The sequence below is a fragment of the Sander lucioperca genome, chromosome 8, assembly GCF_008315115.2.
Source record: "Sander lucioperca isolate FBNREF2018 chromosome 8, SLUC_FBN_1.2, whole genome shotgun sequence".
In the NCBI taxonomy this organism is placed as follows: Eukaryota; Metazoa; Chordata; class Actinopteri; order Perciformes; family Percidae; genus Sander; species Sander lucioperca.
Window position 1 is genome coordinate 11,855,279 of NC_050180.1, and position 19,847 is coordinate 11,875,125.

A 19,847-nucleotide genomic window follows, 5' to 3' on the forward strand; every position below is an offset into this window, starting at 1 on the left:
TTGAATTTGCACTGAGAAAAAAGTCATAACATAATTTTAACCTTTTTGTTCGTAAAAACAGGCAGTTGAACATCTGTAAATGTGTTTACTACTTTTTACATCTGGTTCCATCGCAGGCATGGTCAAATAGACATCGCTTTCTAAATTTCTGGTTACATAACACAAATTATTGCCAAGATATGGGGGTTGTATTATTTTACTCTGCCCTGTAGATTTAATTTATAGGAAACTATCAGAATAATTGAACAGCCAATCAGTCAAAAGTGCTCTATGACCAGTGGCAAGAAAGCCCTTCTCAATGTAATGCATATTCAGACACTCTAAATAACCCCAGAGAATGATTAGTACTATTTGAAAGCATATTCAACTTTAATTGTTCTCTTCCCCCTTAAGGGAATGGTGCACACATGCTGTAATGTGTGTTTCGTCACTTCAGCTAAACTCTCTGAAGGTAAGACCAGGGTAATTGTTTTTCTACATAATATCGAAACAACACACTGTGTGTAAGTAGAATACAAACAAGATTGTGGTTTTATTCAACTGAAACACAATGTCTATATTCCTCACCTTTAGTATGTCATTTGTATGCAAATGCACCATATTTAGGCATAACACGTACAGTACAGACATTGTGTGCTACCATGAAAACCCGAAAGAGTGAAAACTGCTGCAGCTGAGCTCCCACTGAGGAGGAAATACTGAAAGACACACAATTTCCCTCAAGAAGTTCTTGCCTTTTATCTCCTGATGCACATTTATTCCCTCTCATTCTTCATCCATGACTTCTCACCAGCACATAGTGGTTGCTTTTCATTATTAATGATTAACGGTGCACAGAGAGCTTTTGATTCAAGTGGCTGACAATAGTGGAGAAATCGCAGCCCATGGAGGTTTGATATCCACACACTGTTAAAAAGTATATTATTAGTCAGTAATGTTAAGTTTAGGGAGTTATTTTTTGTGATTAAAGTGCTTTAATTCTGTTTTTGGTGACCTACTTTCCCTCAGTCTGCCTTGTTTTATATAACTTTGTAATTTGTGTTTGCGCTTGTTTTAAAATGTGATTTTCTGTTTTTATTTATTATTTATTATTGCTGTCCATCCCTGTCTGTCTGTTATTTGTTGTATGTTAAAGTGTATTTTTATGTGCTGCCTTCTTGGCCAGGGCTCACTTGTAAAAGAGATTTTAATCTCAATGTGAATTTCATATATTTACTATGATGCTTAAGGCAACCCCTAGTAACTTCATTAGAACAGAGCAAGAGGTTGTTTTTTGCAGTACTCACCCTTACAACCCACAACATGTCTTGTGGGTGTCATGTAATCTACTAATGCTTCTTTTAATGAAGTGGTGCCAAAATGTTTATGTGAAATCAAACTTGATTGCAGCTATACTCAAAACATGTCATCAATGAATATTAGAAAATGGATGGAGAGATGCACCATGGACTGGCAGCAATTGTTCAGCAGTGATTTCTTTCTTTGAAATTGAACGCACAGCCACAAAACACCAGCTCTAACTCTTTTGTCTAATGAGGGTGAAAATTAATTTTTCATTTTCAAGATAAAGACCTCCATTAAGACCTCTATTATGACTATTAGAGCTAACCTCTCAATACAGTTCACTTCAGACTTCAAATAATTAGTACTGTCCATTATATCTGAGGACTACAGTATTTATAGATAATCATGAGCAGAAAAGTAACATTCTGTAGCAGCTGAAAAGCATGTGTTCCTCTTACACGCCACACACTGTCACTTTTAATATTTGGACAAGTAACAGATCCAAACTGTCAAGCTGTCATGCTGCTATAAAATCTTTCACATGATTGATTGTCTGTTTCACATCATTGACTAGTATTACATAAGAGAGCTATGGGGTTCTGTTCTAAACAGCTATCATTATGCTGCTGTCATCGACATGTTAAGTGTTGCTTATAGTACATTGTTCAAAAAAGACAAAGAAAGAATCACTATTGTCAACACCTCTCTCCTACATCCCAACTCTAACCAAAACCAAATAATTTGATAAGAGCATTTGATAAAAGCATCAGTCCCCATGCAGGATTTGCATTGAGTTCATAGTATGTAGTAGAGACAATCCAAGTGAATGGAGAACTGGTTGGACTGAACCCAGTGTGGGTCCTTCGGCAAGACACTTGATGCTATCTGCCTACCTCGAGTATGAGCGAAACCACAGGAGAGTCATAGCAGCTCGGATGTTGCCCGGGTCAACAAGGTGCGAGTCAGGTGTTAGAGAATCAGGGCAACCTGATGAGAAATGGGCTACTGGAACAAGAACAAGACATTCGTGGACTAGAGGGGAGAATATGGAACTACTGGAATGCTACTACACTAGTTTCCCCAAGGAAAGGGGTTACATGAAGAGAATGTGGGCCCAATGGATACTTTGAAACCCAACATCTAAGCTAAACAAGAAACAAATAATATCCACAGTCGCAGACTAATATCACAACTAGAGATCGATGAGGTACAACAAAGATGACATCCCCCCGCTGACCTTGCGTCCTGGTTCCCTCTTGCCGTAGCATCTTTGTTGTACCTCTTCCTACAATCCGAGGTTGGAAATAAAAGTGCTAACAGAATTCCTGAGCCATATGGAGAGGGAGAAAGACACACACACAAAGCCTGGTGAAAGAGTTGCACTGCAGTTTTGCTAATCCTGCTATATTTGTGCACCCCTATTTATTTCATGGATCCTGGGTGTCCTCGGGCTCCTGTGTGCCCAGTGAGCAGCCCATCTGTTTCTTTAGTTGCAAACATTCCTCACAGAGTGTGAACTTACTGCCATCACACGGCAATTCACCAACAATCTGTTCAATCTACGCCACTGTTGGTGGTTGATTGTAGAGCGCCAGTGCAACTTAACTTCACTTTGACAACTACATTACTGGCGGCAGAACCATATAGACCTACAGGCACCACAAACAATCTGCATTTAAGTCTGCAGTATTCAACTTGTTTTACCATTATGAATTTGAATTAAACATCATTTTCAAAATTATCTCTGTTTAATATTTGTTGATTTGATGCTTCATTAGCAGCCATAATACTTTGCAGTCTTCTTTGTCTCTGTAACACTGCAGAAGTGTGCTGAAAGGATCTGAAAATGTGGAGTGAGTGAAGGAGCTTTAGCTTACTGTGGAATGTCAAGGCCACAGATGAATTAGCTTGACAAAGATATCAATAGATAGACAATAGATGATTGATGTCCCCTTCATGGAAATCCCAACATTAACCTTTCCTCCACTTGGTGTCCGTCACTGGTCTGACTAAACTGATAAAAACATGACGGATGTTCTACAAACACTGTTGATGCATTATCATGCTGCATTTGCAATTCTTAGTTTTAATAGTTGATCATACTGAGTATTTGTTTACAGTGAAACACATAAGCACAAAAGAGCATTTATGACTGTGTCAGGCTACTAACCAACATGACCCAGTCATTTTCAGTACAGTAGGGTTTACCATGGAGACTGACACACAGAGGGAATTTAGGACTTGAAACCGTCTTCAAAGACAAACCGGAAAAAAACATCTGTTCTGACAATAACAAAAGTAGTATGCTGATTAAGTGGCAACCTCCGGTGCTAAAAAATTAAGCCAATGCAGAAGTGCTAAAACTGCAGTTCCTTGAATGGGCCACTTGAGGCTGGCTCCAAAAGGGAGTCAGTCCTCATAGAACCCCCATGCCCAACTTTACAGCAGAATTAAACATGTTTACAGCATGGTATAAAAAAACTGTCTCTATAGCTATATATAGCTATTTCCCCATTGATGACAACTGCATCGGGGGTTACATTTTTATAACTCACCCGTTTAAATGATAAGCCTTAAAGTTCTGCACTATTACAGGCATGTCGCTTTGAGTTACAGGTGGCTGCGGACACAGCAGGCAAGCACAGGCTGTAGCCTTCATTTGGCTGTCCTCAGCTCCATCCATCCTGTCAGGCACTGCCAGGATGAAAGCCGCCCGAGAAGTTTCGTTTCTTACCCCAACCCTAACTAATCCCACCTCTCATGCCTAAACCTAACTAATCCAACCATAGAAGGCAAAGAGTACTAGCCAAGCAGAGGCAGAGTAGGGTTGGTCATGCCTACGCCATCCTAGGAAATGCTAATTTGCCACCGCGAGCCACCCACTTTGAGCTTCAATTTGTCTCTTTAGAAACCTATGGGTGATGTCACAGAGACTATGTCCATATTTGATATAGTCTATGGTGCTGCTATTGCTAACACTGCATAACTGAACATATTATTAGACTTTACATTGCTACATATATTTTCTAAATCCACAAATTTCAATATTCATGGCTCACAATACAATCCAACAGTCCTAGAACAGTCATGTCATAAAAAAACAAGTCTCTCTATTCTGATGTAGCCGAGCTCTCCTGTAACATAATGCCTGGTAGTAAAATCCATATACTGTGAGATACAGTAGGTGCATAATAAATCGCAGACAAATCTTCTCCCTGCATTTCAGCCTAGTGCTACCTTATTTTCCCCACTTATGTTCCACTATTTTCCCCACCAATTAATTACTCAATCAATCTTTATGTATATGGCATGTTTAACAAAAGTTTATAAAATTACAATTAATCAATTATATGAAATAAAACGATTTAATACCAGCAGCATACATTTTAAGAGGAGAAACAAAACACAAAGTAAAGAATACACAAGAGCAAAGATAAAACTGAGCTATAAAATAAAATAAATTCAGTTCCCTTATAGCAAATTGACCATTAGAACTACAGTATTGCCATGAAAGGCCAAGCTAAAATGATACACAGGAGGTACTTAAAGGCTTATTCTGACAAAGAAGAGAGTCGGAGGAATTTTGAATGGCTCAGTAACAAAGCTGGATAGTGTAGCTAAACCATTTGTCTGCAGTTAAGCTCTTACAGATACACACACAAACTCTGCTCCCTGATGTGTGGCAGAAATAATTCACAGAACTTAACATTTGAATTCCCAAACAAAATTCAACATGCTGATTGAGAAGAAGAAATTAGCTACAACTCAATACTTAAGCAAGAAAGCGACAGGAAAAACCCATTTATGCGTGTATAATTTTCCACAACATTTTTCCACTCAAGTCAAGTAATCCTTTATTCTGACAGGAAACTCAGATTCAGATTACAGCAGCATCTGCATAAATGTGTATCATTTAAACATCAACAAATCATTATCCTATTAATGTGAAGACATCAGTGTAATTAATATAAACAAACTAGAAGGCTGGAATCCTTTATGCTGTTTTTTCAGAGTAAACAGAGCTAACGTTTTTTCAGAGCTGTTGACAAAGACCAACAGTGTTTACTAAGAATGAGTTTTTAATTTTGTGTTTTGCTGATATATGGTAGAGAGAGGCCTCTACCATGATGTCATTTAGCCTATTCATTGTAAGTATATATGAGTATCAGTTCAAGAATATATATGATTTCATAATGTTACATGTAGCACGCACATGTAGCCAGCCGAGAAAGAAAGAAGAAAAGTTATAATGTGAGCCTACTACACAGTCTCCAAACACATATTGGACAAGAGGCAGTAGAGCTGCACAGATGGTGTGTATTCTTAACCCTGTCTCCTATAAATTATGTTCCCACACAATGAAACTGCATTCTCAGTCATGTATGGAAGGAAACTTTTTCCAGCAACCAGAGCACATTGCGAAAGGGTCGCTGTTTTAAACACATGGTTAACGCTGTGAATTGAAACCAAACCACTTTGTTAGGTTTAGAAAAATATGTGGTTTGGGTTAAAATAAGTTTGTTATATCCTTTTATACAAAACCTTTTACAAAAGGTTTACACATAAGTTAAGATAAGGTACGTTACAACATTACACAAGTCAACGTTGACTTTTGGTTTCAAATGGGACACTCAGACTTTCATTAGAAATGTATTTGTTATATATCAAAGACAAATGTAATCCGGGACAAAATAAGGGTCCCTCGAAACGCAATTGAGAATGCAGTTTGTATGGGAATGTAATTTTTAGGAAAAGGGGCTGGTATTCTGGACAGGTCACCAGTCGGTAGACAGATCTATGAGCAATATAGAATAATCAGTTCACCTTATCTACATATCTTTAGACTGTGGGAAGAAATCAGAGCACCTGGAAAAAAAACTGCATGGGAGAAACATGCAAATTCTTTGCAGAAAGGCGGCAGGAGCCATGTGGACTCCAGAACCGTCTTGCTTTGAATTGTCCTAATTGGCATTAGGACAGCATGGATTGCTCAGCAGTTAGCACTGCAGTTACAATAGCACTGTCATGCCATTGGGCCAATTTACAGTCTCCAGTTCAGATGGCTCATACAGTATTTCGGAAATCAGTAGGACAAACAGCCAAACACACAGAGAACATCCAAACTCTACAAAAAGCCAAACAATCACTTCTGAGTGAGACATTAAATGTCAGAGGCGTAACATCAAACATGTAAAGTACAAATGATGGTTGCATATTTGTGAAGCAGATGTTGGGGTGACAGAAACTGACAAAAAGGTAAACGGTAACACAAGTGCTGAGGCACGGCTGCTCATTTTATGTCTTTCTCCTTTCAAGCCCTCAGTGACATGATACGAGGGAGGCTGTTGATATGACAAAACAAAAATTATACATACAAAACCGAGGCATATCTGTCATTATGTGCTTTGTGCAAACTAGATAATTAAATTCCTTTTATTTTCTATTCTCTCTCTCACTTTTCTATGCAAAATCAACTGTTAATCGACCGACAGCCTATCTATTTCTGTTTGTTGTATCTGACAAAGGGGCTGGAAAAATAAGATGCTGTCTTCATCCAGCTACTTTCCGATCATGGATAATGTTATTTGTGGTTTCAGTTATAACAATTGTCTGTATCCATGAGCGAAATAAAAACATTGTGAAAGTGAAAGCAAAAGTGTTGTGTACTTTGTCTAGCATGAACGTCTTGCCAATTTCCAACCATATTCCCAGCTAATAGTAATAGAGCTTTTGTGTGTATACCATTCACAGTATTTGCCAATGATTTCTGTATGAATGTAGTTGTAGCATAGGAAATCCAAGAGACATGCACTGCAACTGTACAGCACTTTCTTAAACAGCCTTTTGGACCATCAAAATTACTTTTGGTTTAGACACGCAGAATATACTGCAATATGGCTCAAGGAGGCTTTTCAACATAGCTGTATTATCTAAGCAGATGTCCTGGTAAGCTGCCAACTTCCTTAACCACATACTAGAGCGTAAACCTTACAGTGGATTTACTTTCCATCAATTTACCTGACAGAGACATTTCTGAAAGTATTAAAGTTGACATAAAAGAGTTATATTGTCCATTACGACCCACTGAACATGAACGCACACTCTTCACAAATAAACCCACCACAGAGCTCGAGCTGATTTCACGTGTTGGATTCTAGGAGCAGTATAGAAGGAGACAGGGTATGTTTACTACAACCCCTCTGGCATCGGATCAAATATTCATGAAGACAAATAGTATCCAGCCTGGTCTGCAACCACAGCATGTAATTCAGATTTTGCCATCTGCACTGAAATAAGGGATTACAAGCTGTGAGAGACCTAATTTAGACCTAACATAATACAAAAGGGACAGTAGAAAGTTACAGTAACAGAACCAGAACGAGAAAAGAGGTTGGACTGGATTGCGGTATGTATGTCAAAGCCACAGGGGCTTTTCAGCATATGAAGGAATATGCTGCCATGACAACAACCCTGAATATCAAGGAATGTAGTTACTCTTGGAATGAGTGTACAAGGTGACTACTTTATGTTCCCTATTGTGGTCCACACTACAAGGTTCTATTAAAGCATTGACACTGGCTGATTGAGAGCAAGATAAACAGCAACCAATGTGCAGTGTTAAGATATGTGAATTGAGATTTTCTAATGTGAGAATGCTTGACCAAAAAATCCCATCATTCCACTGGTGAAGATGAAACTCCACAATCTGTGAAGAAAAGTCTTTACCTGTCAGCGAGCGCTTACGACTGCGGGAGCTGCCACATCCAGCGCATTCAGAGAACTTGGACCAAGAAGTTAGAGTGCAGTCATCCTTACAAGCCACCCGACACTCTCTGATCTGAGGGGGCAAGGGGCCAGCCCATCGCAGGCACTCAGTCATATTGGCCGACTCACCCATCTCCCCAACACAACTGACTCCTGCAATCACGGGGAGGCAAAGATGTCATTCCAATTATACAGACAATGCACACGTGACAAGATCTCATCCCAACAAGTTGACTTTCAATTGTTGGTATTGTTTTAAATTTCCTTATATAGTGTTTTATGGTTTTCTGCGCCACATTTTGATTGAGCAGCAACAGGAAGGGACAGGTCTATTAATTTATTTTATGTTTGGTTGAATGGTCTCACAAAGAAAAGGTAGCTACAGAATTGTCATTGCGCAAGTCATAGCTGTAAAGAATGTCCCTGTGCGGCTTTCATGTTAAAATCTAGTGAAATGCTAATTCAACCTTCAAGCACAACAATTTATCAGACTTTTTTAGACATCTATGATTTATTGAATAAAAACAAGGCATTCATAATAGCAGATTAACATAAAAGCTAAATACTTTTGACAGAATGATGTATACACTATCTAATCAGACGTATTTGATCAAAGAGGGATACAGACATCACGAAGAATAATAACTTAGAACACACAGCAAGGCCAGATGGGTTATTTCTGTTATTAAACACCTGATGCAGAACTCAATTAACTGAAAGCAGACTTTTAGTCCAATTTGGCTGCTTTTGATAACTTACCTGATAAATACCCCTGAACACGTTTTTGGCAATCATTTTATATTTTTTTTTACATCAAAATGAAAACTGTCCAAGAAGTAAGGCCACTCTTTGTCAGAAAAGACAGAGCTACTAAAAAAGTATACACTTCAATACAAATTGAGAACAAAAGGCAGGATCAATATGAGAGGTACATCAGAACCACTACATAATAAAGCAAAAGCTTGCCTTGAAAACGTAAAAATTGTTCTTATTTTTTTTTTTAAACTAAAAAAAACTAAAAACCCTTTAATGTGAGCATCCTATCTTACAAAAACAAGTAAGCATGTAACCCCACAAGAATGATCTAATTGGTAGCAAGATGCTTCATCGCATTACATTTTGTTGAAATTAACTTGGTTAAATTTCCTTTCAGAGATGGAAATTTAGATTGTTTGTGTCTGCAACTTGCATCTTGAGCCTTATGGTGCATTCATTAGACCAAGCAGCACAGTTTATCTCCGCCAGACGTAAGCCTGGAGGGGATCATGTGTTTGGTCCTGTGTGTGCGTGCATGCGTGCAGGACTGCATGCTTGTAACTGTCTGTCCGCAGCTAATCTTACATATTACAGGACCCATCAGCCCAAAATATTTTGTGCACATATATGACTGTATGCTCAAGGACATCTCGTGGTTGAGGTAATTCATAATTTGTTAAAAACCTATTTTATTGACTGCTCTGTTTATACCATCATTGACTTCTGACTCCTCACTCCTCTTAACCGGCTGGTAGGGGCCGCAAGTGATCAACAACTTCTTCAGTACCAAAAGGCATTTCCAGCAATTGGCTAGGCTAAAAACAAGCCTTAATAACTTCCCTGAAACTGACATTTTAATCTGCATGGTGCTTGGCATACATGTTTGCAGGGATAATCATTCAGTGAATGAAAACAGTGAAACAGTGGCTCAGCCCTAGCATAGAGGGAAGAAACATGAATGAGGAACCTCAAAAATACAGATAAACCTAATATGAGTTAATTACATGAATTAAAAAAGAAGAAAAACAAAGAACAAATGAGTAGGTGTGTGGATGCTCCTGCAGAGTCTGCTGGCTGAGGAGAGAGAGGGAGGTGGAGGAAGAGATTTGTATAGCTTTGTTAGGTGCCACTGATTAGACAGAAGCAGTTGATTGGACTGAAGCTTCTTTAAACAAGAAATTAGAGCAAAAAGACACACTACGCAGTACATTACAATGTTCAAATACATGGCTGTCTCATGGACACTCCTGGATTTAGGAAAACAATGTCACCAGTGACCACCCCCCAACGCCTTAACGTCTTTGAAGATTCACTGATATACAAACATGCCTTTAATCCATTTTATTGATTTCTATTTGACTTTTAAATTTTGCCCTCTGACAAAAACTGTTGGCTTTCTACATGTCTGCTGAGAATGTGTGGGATGGTCATTTACATACAAGGCCTCTACAAAGGCATCACAAGGGAGATGGATGATAGCTATTATTAAAGTGTGTTCATGCAACATTCACAATAATAAAAAACAACAACTTTCATTTTGCAATGTAAGTGTTTAGGTTAAAGAGTGATGTTATTATGATGACCCTTCAAAAGGTGAATCTTATTTTCCCTTTAACAAACCTGTTTGATAAACAACTAACCATTAACATATGCTACAGTATTAGCCTAATTTGCACCACTGTGGGAATAATTATATGTCCCTGTTTGCATTTAATTCTGTCCATTATCTGGAATAGTGTCCTCTCTTACTGAACCTACTACCCCAGTCACAACTCCATTCTGTCATCCCCAGTATCTTTTATTCGAAATGCCCAGCATTGCAGGTACAGTATATTGACATTCTGATTTTGAACTGGGAGCCATCCATTTTTAACATATTAATTTCAGCTTCTGGTTGCCCAAGCTCATTTGTGTGGCCTTTCACATCATCTCCTCTCACAAAACAGTTTTTGTCACAGTATCTTCACCACTGACAGGGATCATCTTTAATTATACAGTTCCTTAGAAAGGTGAACACTTTTGAAGAGCAGTTAAAAGGACACGCTTTCAAAAGGCCCGTTACTCTCCAGATTTTTAAGAATCTTTTCTGTGGCAATGTTGTAGACTTTTAAGGACATGCTTTAAAAAAATCATCAAGTCCCCTTTCAATTGATAGCTTTTATCAATGCGACTCAGAACATGTTGATTTGTCTATCATTACTTTTAATAAAAGTTTTTTTTTATCCACTTTAAAACCCCTCCCATCAAATAGAATCTGTATGGTTATTCAGTCATACTGTTTTTATAATGTTCTCCTATGTGATGCCTTGTGAAGAGTAGTGTGGATTGGATTCATCATTGAGTCACATTTTTCTTGCAGCAAAAGATCTTCAACATGACTCATTTTTTATTGATTAAGTTCTCAAAACAGTTCCAGTTCTACTCAGGGAGGGATATAACACATCCAGCTGGTTATGAGCCACAAGTTGGTTGAATTTAGATACAGTCCAGATGTTCGTACATTTGCGAATGTAGCGTTATCAGCGCCATGGCCAACCCGCAGAAAGCGCACGCTGTGATACTTCAGCTTACGTCGTATTTACCAAACCTGCAGTTCATCGGGTAATCAGCACCTTTCTCCACCCACTAAATTGCGCTGTAGCAAAGCGTTAAGTACTTGTGCTATGATACGGCTGAGTGCAGACTGCGATATTCCCACTGCTGATGCTATGACTGTTTGAAATGATCCTGATGCCAATATTTGTAATGTAGCGAGGAGTTTAACAACTGCTGGAATGGAATGTGAACGCTGAGTCGGAGATTCAATGTCATCTTTGATTTCTTCCAGTAACTGTAATATTGCATGGCTGCTTAATCTGTAACGCTTAATGATTTCGTGTTCACTCAACTGAAAAAGTGTGATCCTTGTGGCAAAGATCTTTTCAGCTCGTCTCCTTGACCTATGTCTTCGTCTTGCTCGGATTACTGCTGCCATTTCACCAGGAGGCATATGCGAGGAAACCTGCTTGCGGCTGGTTTACACCTGCTTTTAAGAGGTGGAGAATTTTCACGGCAAAATAGAGGCACGCTGTCACAGGGGTTTTTTGTACATACCGCGGAATACATAATTAGGCGCACTTTACGCTTTCCCTCCCATCTCTTTATGGGAAACTCCCACTTTCCCCTTGACCCTCCTGTGAATGCAAATGCATACTACGGAAAAGTGCAATTTGCCATTTTCTGTTCCTGTGTCTACGCTTTTACCTCAGTGCGCTCTGTTTGTACCTCGCCATGCTTTTACGGGCACGTTACGAAACAAATACGCCTGAAGTGGGCGCAAAAGCGTTAGTACATCTGACCCAGTGTCTTTAGTGTGAAATCCCTTGGCTCATTGCTCACTCCAAGTTATCAGCTAGAACTTTCATAGGCTTTTCAGAGTTGTGTTTTCTATTTTATTACTTTGGCAAGGTTAGGATTCATCTTCTCAAATCTTGTCTTTTTTAGTAACGCCTCTTACCCGTGAATTCCGGCTTGTCAGGACAGCATACAGCATGCACCACAACCCTCGCCTCACTTGGTCAGACATTTGCATTCATCAACATGCAGTTTTGCATCCAACATGGGGCCATACACACACTGAGATGGAAGGAAGCATTTACTCAAGCCAAGGGCATGTTGGCTTTGTAAACCACAAACCCAAACACATGCTTGTGTCTGAAACCTGGCCTGATTCTAACCTTACAGTACATGCCTGAACTAGTGTGTCCAACAAACTGACTGGTCCTGACTTGGCTGAAAATCCCTGGTTGCTATTTGAACTGTTCTGTGACTGCTATTTAAATGCTTCATCATCACTAGCCATCTACCAGTCTTCCAATTTCCAACCAACCCTTCTGTACAGAAATTCTCCCAGGAAAGCTAACCTGGCAACCAGAATTATGCTTACCCCAGTGGCTGTGTACCTGGTGGAGACTGTGTTTCCCCGAAAAAAGACTTTTATGACCCATAATTACGTTTTATTATTAGGTGGTGCCGAACTCAGGTGGCTGTAGTAACTATGATGGGATCAAAGCAGGAAGTACACAAACTTTGGGATTGGGGTGGATAGGTCAAACAAACAGGACTTTCACCCAGAAGATCTGGGTTCATGTCCTGTTTGAAAATAAGGGCAAATGGCAAGTTTTTTCAACTTAACGGAACAAATGGAACAATGTCACGTTCTGCATCACGTGCAACCGGAAGTGAAGTAACGTAACACATGTACACATTTTAACTCAAACTGCAATCTTTTTCTAAACTTAATCAAGTTTTGTTGCCTAAACCTAACAAAACTACAGAGCTCTGTGCTACAGAGCGGCAGTTGCTAGCTGTTTAAGCTGCTACAGAGCTTTGTGATGCATGCTACAGACCTCCATAACAGCTCGTCGTATCAGCGGCAGTTAGTAGATGTGTTTAGCCGCTACAGAGCTCTTCGACACCGGCTACGGTGCTCCACATCAGTGGTTCCCAACCTTTTTTCCTTGGCGCCCCCCCTACTCATGTCTAAGAAAAGTTGAGCCCCTCCTGAAACCGAAGTTGAGGTTACTCTCGAGATAGAGCCTTACTTTCTTTTTTGATATAGAGGAGTTATCAGCACTTTTACGTTTCTCCGCCATGTTTCATTCATAAAATAGTGATGTCGTGGCGGCAGGAAAAACGAGGATGATAGCAGCTAACAGCTGACCTGATGACAGCAAGGTCCCAGGTTAAGAGGTCCCGGAGGTTTGGCCTACTAAGCAGCCTGCCTACAATTTTAAGCGAGAACAAAAATATACAGTTTTTATACAGACTTTTGTATTAATTATATATTCTAGTGTATTATCCTAATTTGTTTGACATGTGCACATTTTTTTTTTTACCTCAACCTCAAACCAGATAAAGACTTGCGCCCCCCCTGTGATCTTTGCCGCCCCCCTAAGGGGTGCCCGGACCCCAGGTTGGGAACCACTGCTCCACATGGTGCTCCATCAGGTCAGCGGTAGTTGGTGGTTCAGTTACCCGAGAATAGGTGACTGTGAGCCGGGTAAAGAGCACCGCGAGCTCGGCGGAGATTACGGTTAAGTTTAAGCAAGAAAAAGTGAGCGTTAAACAGCGACGGAATTTAAGATTAGGCATCGCAACGACTAGTTAAGTTTAGCAAAAAGTTTGTGGTTTGTATTAAAACACTCCCAAGGAACACGCATTTCCTGGGTGAAAGTCTTTTGTTTTCCCGGGAAGCGAACTCCGCTCCCTGGCTTTAAAGTCCTGTGTGTTAACGCCCACCCATTACCCCGACCACCTCCGTAGGTGGCCTGCCCAATGTGGTGCGCCCAGCAAAAAAAACGTGGAAATTATACGAATTACAGTGCTTATCTTTCCGTAGTTTTTTCGAACGTATGGTTCATGAGAACGCTGGTATGGTTTGATGCATTTACATCCACCACCCCATGTAGACGCAAACCCCATTTTTAAAAGCAAATGTGGGAAATGCTGTTCAGAAGATGCAGCATGAATACAAACAAAGGCGCAAAGATGCACACTGAGTGGTGAGGTGTGCTGAAAATGTTACAACTATAGAGGAAGAGTTCGGAGTTATCCTGAGATGTATAACTCTATGAATGTACAAAGGCAGGAGCAGAAAAGAGAGGGTCTCGAGGAAATCTCGGGGGGAAACTGAGTTTCCAGTAACTTCTGAAAACAGCTGTGACACACAGAGTCACAGAAAATGTCTTAGCAGTCAGACAGCAAACACTTCCATTTGTTACTAGAAGACAGATAGTTCCACAACAGTGCTACTATAGGACTACACTGTTATCATGTTTTACCATGCAACACTAGGATAGGATAAGGATCATAAGGATCAAAAAATTACATTTTGATATATTAATGTGTAGTAATTATTCACAATTAAATAATTTGTAGATGTTTAATTCATATAATAAGTAATATATTAATTTACAAATCTGTTGATTCCTCCATTTATCCATTATCTTTAGCCTACCTGCTTATCCTTAAGTGGGGTGTGTGTGTGTGTGTGGGGGGCATAGCAGATCACGGCTGACATTGGGCGAAAGGTGGCGTATATTATTATGTAATACACGCTTAACGTTATTGTCTGTAAGATTTTCATGTAGTTAATTGTCTAGAAAGTACCTATCTATCAAAAAGTGAGTTAAAATAATGGTGATTGAGCATATGACCCAGTGATGAAAGCGCTTGTATTTGCTGCTTTGTCAAGTAATACAATCTGAGTGTCTGTGGTGACTTTCCCGCCCCAAATTTGTGACGCTATTTACGTCAGTCAGCAGCGGTTCGTTTCCCCCGTCTGCCCCATGGTCTGTCCAGGTGAAGCTTGTCACTGCCTATTATGTTCCATTCCATTGTACCCAGAAATTGAGAACTTCCGATGGGAAAGATGCAAAGAAACGATACGTTATTAAATACGCATATTTTCATGACATGAGAGCTTAAAAAAAATATATATATATATATCCTTTGCGCTGCAAAGCGGTTTTCTGTTATTTATCATTTCACTGTGTGGTGGGGAATTGGCAAATCGGCGCCCCCTGCAGCTGCAGGCGCCCTGTTTGCTGAGAGAGGAGCATCTCGCTGCAGCCCGCGGGAAGGCAGATGTCAAGCCCCGCCTTGATGCGGGCTGCCTGCACGATCCGTCCAGCGCATGCGCAAGATGTTCGCGCATGCGCAGATGACAATGATCATGTTTTACCGAGGATACGGCACTGCACGATCTGTTCCATGCTTGCCTCCACCGGGAAGCTAACGTTAGTTTAGTTAACAGCTAATTCGGCTAACCGCTAGCTGACAGCTTGATTCAGTCTAAAATAGCGTTAACTCAAACTAAACACTGGGAAAAGCAGGTTATAGCTAAATTAAGACTTTACAGTAATAACAATAAAGACAAGTATTGATTGATTGTATTTTAAATGAGCACAAGTAAAGTAGAACTGACGTAACAGCTGTTATATATTTTAATGATTATTTTCAGGTTTTATTTTGAGGGTCTTTTAAAGTTATTACATGCTGTCTCAGCTAGCGGTTAGCCGAATTACCTGTTAGCTAAACTAATGTTAGCTTCCCGGTGGAGGCTAGCGTGGAACAGATTGTGCAGTTTCGTATCCTCGGTAAAACATGATTATCATCTGCGCATGCGCGAACATCTTGCGCATGCGCTGGACGGATCGTGCAGGCAGCACAGATCGTGTACCGACAGACGTCACACATTCGACACCTGCCGGCAATTACATCTTAGCGCCAAAGCTGCCGCTAGAAACAACCTAACTCAAATCTTTAATTAATTAATTAATTAATTATAATTGATGTATTAATGTTGTATTATAACATAATGGTTTGTTAATGAAAATACAGCAAACGTTTGTCACATATGGCTTTAAAAATATTAAAAATAACATGTTTACGTTTATAAACTTAGACATTAGTCACCACAAGATGCTACTGAAGAAAACTTCAGAGGAGAAGGTGACCTATATATTGCACTGGAACAGAATGAATGTGTGACATGATAATGCTGCACAACCGACTTGTTCACATTCAGAGATATTTGAAGTAGATACCATCTCGCACACCCTTCCCACAGGATGTGTATACTGTACATTAACTGCAGTGAATATGGAGTGCTTGAAAAAATAACAGTGTTGAATATTATGAGCGATACTGAAATTTATGTGAAGGAAATCTGAATTTCAAACAAAAAAAAAAAAAAAAAGCAAGAGGTGTTCCAAAAGGGAAAACAGAAAATGAAAAAAAAAGCATAATATCTAACTGGACTTAAATGTTTGTTGAAAGCATCATTACATGGAAATTGCACACGTAATTACATGAACACAATAAAAGGAAATAAAGCCACACACTTTATATCATCATCAGTATTAATATTATCTAAACCAGATTGTATTATACTATACTATCTGAATGTGGGTGGATTATAGTATAAAAAGAACTCTCTCAAGGCAATGCGACATCTTTAAAAGGTACCTGAATAACATAATTGAGAACTCCTGCTATAACTTGCTGTTAGTCAATCTTTGATATGCCGTCATCCAATGGCCCCATGCCCCTAATATGGCCATATTATATAACTATTGTGTCTAATTATGCCCCAATGTGACATTTATATGACCTTTTCCAATGAATTGGTTCAGCCATCCACTGACTAAATCCTGGATAAATTCTTTGTTGCTTCATGTTTATATTTAAATTCACTATTTCTACAGACTGCAAATTCCAAACTCATACTAAAGTTTCAAATGTCACAGGTATTTAACTTCTTACAACATTTTCTAACCATATTCAAATAGGAAGCTCTAAAGGTCAATGAGGGTTGCTCTTAACCTGGGAACAGTACAGACTCTTTTTCCATGTCATAGAAATTCACTTGAGAAATGTCATAATTATACTGCAATATTAACAACGGTGAGGGCAAAATGCTGGAAAGTTGTCAAGACGGCACAGTATGCCACTGAAAACTTCACTTGAATCACATCAGAAAATTAGATACAACAGCCAGTTTGGGATTTATTGGGGCATTTGCTCTTCTCTAAACGAGTCTAGAATGAATCCAATTAACACTCTGGCTCTTTAACGATTTGGGCCAGTGGCAGTTGTTTTCATGTCTCCACTTGGAGAAACACAGTTCTTCATGAAGGACAGTAAACAGGAATCTGCACAGTGCAAAACACACAACACATTCACACACTTACAGAGCACAATCAATGGGGTGGTAATCACAGGGATACAGTACTTATGATATGCTGAAAACAGTAATGATTATATCAAGACACAGGCAATTCTGCAGACAAACATCAACAACACATCACAATAAATTGTATAACTAAAGAAAATAAAAAGTATTTTCATTAAGTAGGACTCATGTCTTGCACAGCAGTGTGGAGTGGCATCAGTTTCACTCACAGTTTTACAGACAAGAAGAAACTGTTCCCGAGTTCAAACGTCTCTCAATTAATTATTAAATGTGTTTTACAAGAAATTCAAAATAGCAAATTACTTCAAAAATAGCTAATTATATTTAAATAATAGCAATATTAGCCAGTATGTCAATAACATTTTAGGATACATTATTTAGTAAAAGTGCTGATTTATCACGAACAAGTATCAAAATCACAAACTGCGATAGCTGTACCAGTATATCAATATCATATCAAATACTTATACATATTGCAAATCTATTGTATGTATTTTTGTTGTATACAAAGCACTGACTGATGCCACGCCACAGCATTTATAGCCTAAGCAAGTTTTGTGACTGTGACCTGTTGTCCCAGCAATCCACATTCACCTAGAAAATGTACAAAAATATCTGAAGAATAAATGCACAAAAAATAAGTGTCAATACACAAATGCACCTCCAGTGCGCCATACTGTATGTGCCGACATTTTGCTAGGAAAACATGTCACTAAAAGATTTTACAGTGGGTGATTTTTTAAAAATGTGTCTCAATATTTGTCTCCTTTTGGGGGAACCAAGGTTCATTTAAGTCACTTAAGTCACACAAGTCTCAAGTGGCAACGTTTATTTCTGTTAATTAGGAATCCTTTCTGTTTATGGCTTTGTTCTTTGATCGTGTTACATTATTAATGGATTGTGTTCTCTGAGAGTTTATTTTCATTGTTAATTTGTGGACTATACATTGCAGAACTATGTCAAAGTCAGACTTTATGACACCAGAATCTAAAGCCATGAAGTACTTATTCTCAATTCATCAAAAGCCTATACTGGAAGGGCACTGTTGTATGAGCCAAACAATTTTGTAAACTTAATTGTGTGAGCCCATCCACACGTCTGCATGTATTGTGTGTGTTGTATGTAACAAGGCTCATTGTTTCTTCAACCTGCTGCTAAGATGTGCTTGTGGCCATCTGACTTACTGCATTCATTAATAAGAAACCAATGCTGTGATGAGATCATCAAGACAACAGACGGAAAGGTTCATCTCGTTACACTCTCTGGACAAATTGCCTCCGTCTTTTATGTTTCCATCACTTGCTTGTTAAAGGAGCAGTTCTGAAAGGGCTATTAGATCTCATTAAATAAGGATAGTTAATAGATGGAGGAGCAAAGCTTAAAATGGTGATATTGCAGCATAGGTCAGCAAAGAAAGAACACACTTGCCTCTCGTTTCTAAACCATTTCCACAGGCCTCTCCTTGTCCAGATAATCCACGTCGAACAGAATCTGGAACCAAGCTACAGCTGTGCCACTTGTGTGTCCTCCAACTACATGGAAACACAAAGACAGACTTTAGGATGGCAGTGTGTTATTGGAACAGTCCAATTTTGTTCTGTGTTTGGTAGGTAATTGGTGATCTGGACCACATGCAGCCAACATGCAACCTCTATATAGGCAGGGGAAACTACAATTTGTCATCACTGCTGCAATCAAAGGAAAACTTGATGTAATCTAACTTGTGCAGTTTGTGTAAGCAACATTTCTAACTCAATTGGTATTTGATTGCACTGCTGGAAACACAAAGTGATGTGAAGCACATGCAGATCTCTCAAGTATTTCACTAATAATGCACTCACATTCTTCTCACCCTGTGCTAATATAGCCTACTGCAGACACCCTTATCCTTGGATAGAAAAGGAAAATGGTTGGTTATAAATTGTGTTTTTACCTATACACCGGACACACAGGAAGTGATTCACAGTCTCTCTCTTCATACAGTGTGTCAGGGCACTCTTGACCTCCATTAGCAGACCTCTGAATGATGGTTCTGTATCGAGACTGCGTGGCGGCAGTCGCATTTTCTGTTGAACATGAAATACAATCTTCACAAAAAGGCTGCGTTCAGTGGCAGATTAGTTGCACAGTTGTATTCAAGTGAATGTTTTACAGGAGGAAGACAAAGTAAAATAATTCCCAGACAAATGGCAAATAACAAATGACACAATGTCTGGGACACCAAAGAAATGGCGACACAATATCGCCAGTGTAATCTAATATCTTGAAGTTGATCTGCTCCTGATTAGCTTGCCCTTGTGGCTGT

General features: G+C 39.2%; 1 protein-coding gene across 2 annotated transcripts in view; it reads right to left on the reverse strand.

Annotated features, from left to right (window-relative positions):
• The window catches only part of thsd7ba (thrombospondin, type I, domain containing 7Ba), a 137,960-nt gene that overhangs the window by 36,817 nt on the left and 81,296 nt on the right, over positions 1 to 19,847 (reverse strand). For both annotated transcript variants that reach the window (XM_031281754.2, XM_031281753.2), the window contains exons 11-13: positions 19,476 to 19,608; positions 18,971 to 19,074; positions 8,011 to 8,202 (exon numbers count right to left, since the gene is read on the reverse strand). In XM_031281754.2, the coding sequence (XP_031137614.1) occupies positions 8,011 to 8,202; positions 18,971 to 19,074; positions 19,476 to 19,608 (429 nt within the window). The remainder of the gene's footprint in view (positions 1 to 8,010; positions 8,203 to 18,970; positions 19,075 to 19,475; positions 19,609 to 19,847) is intronic.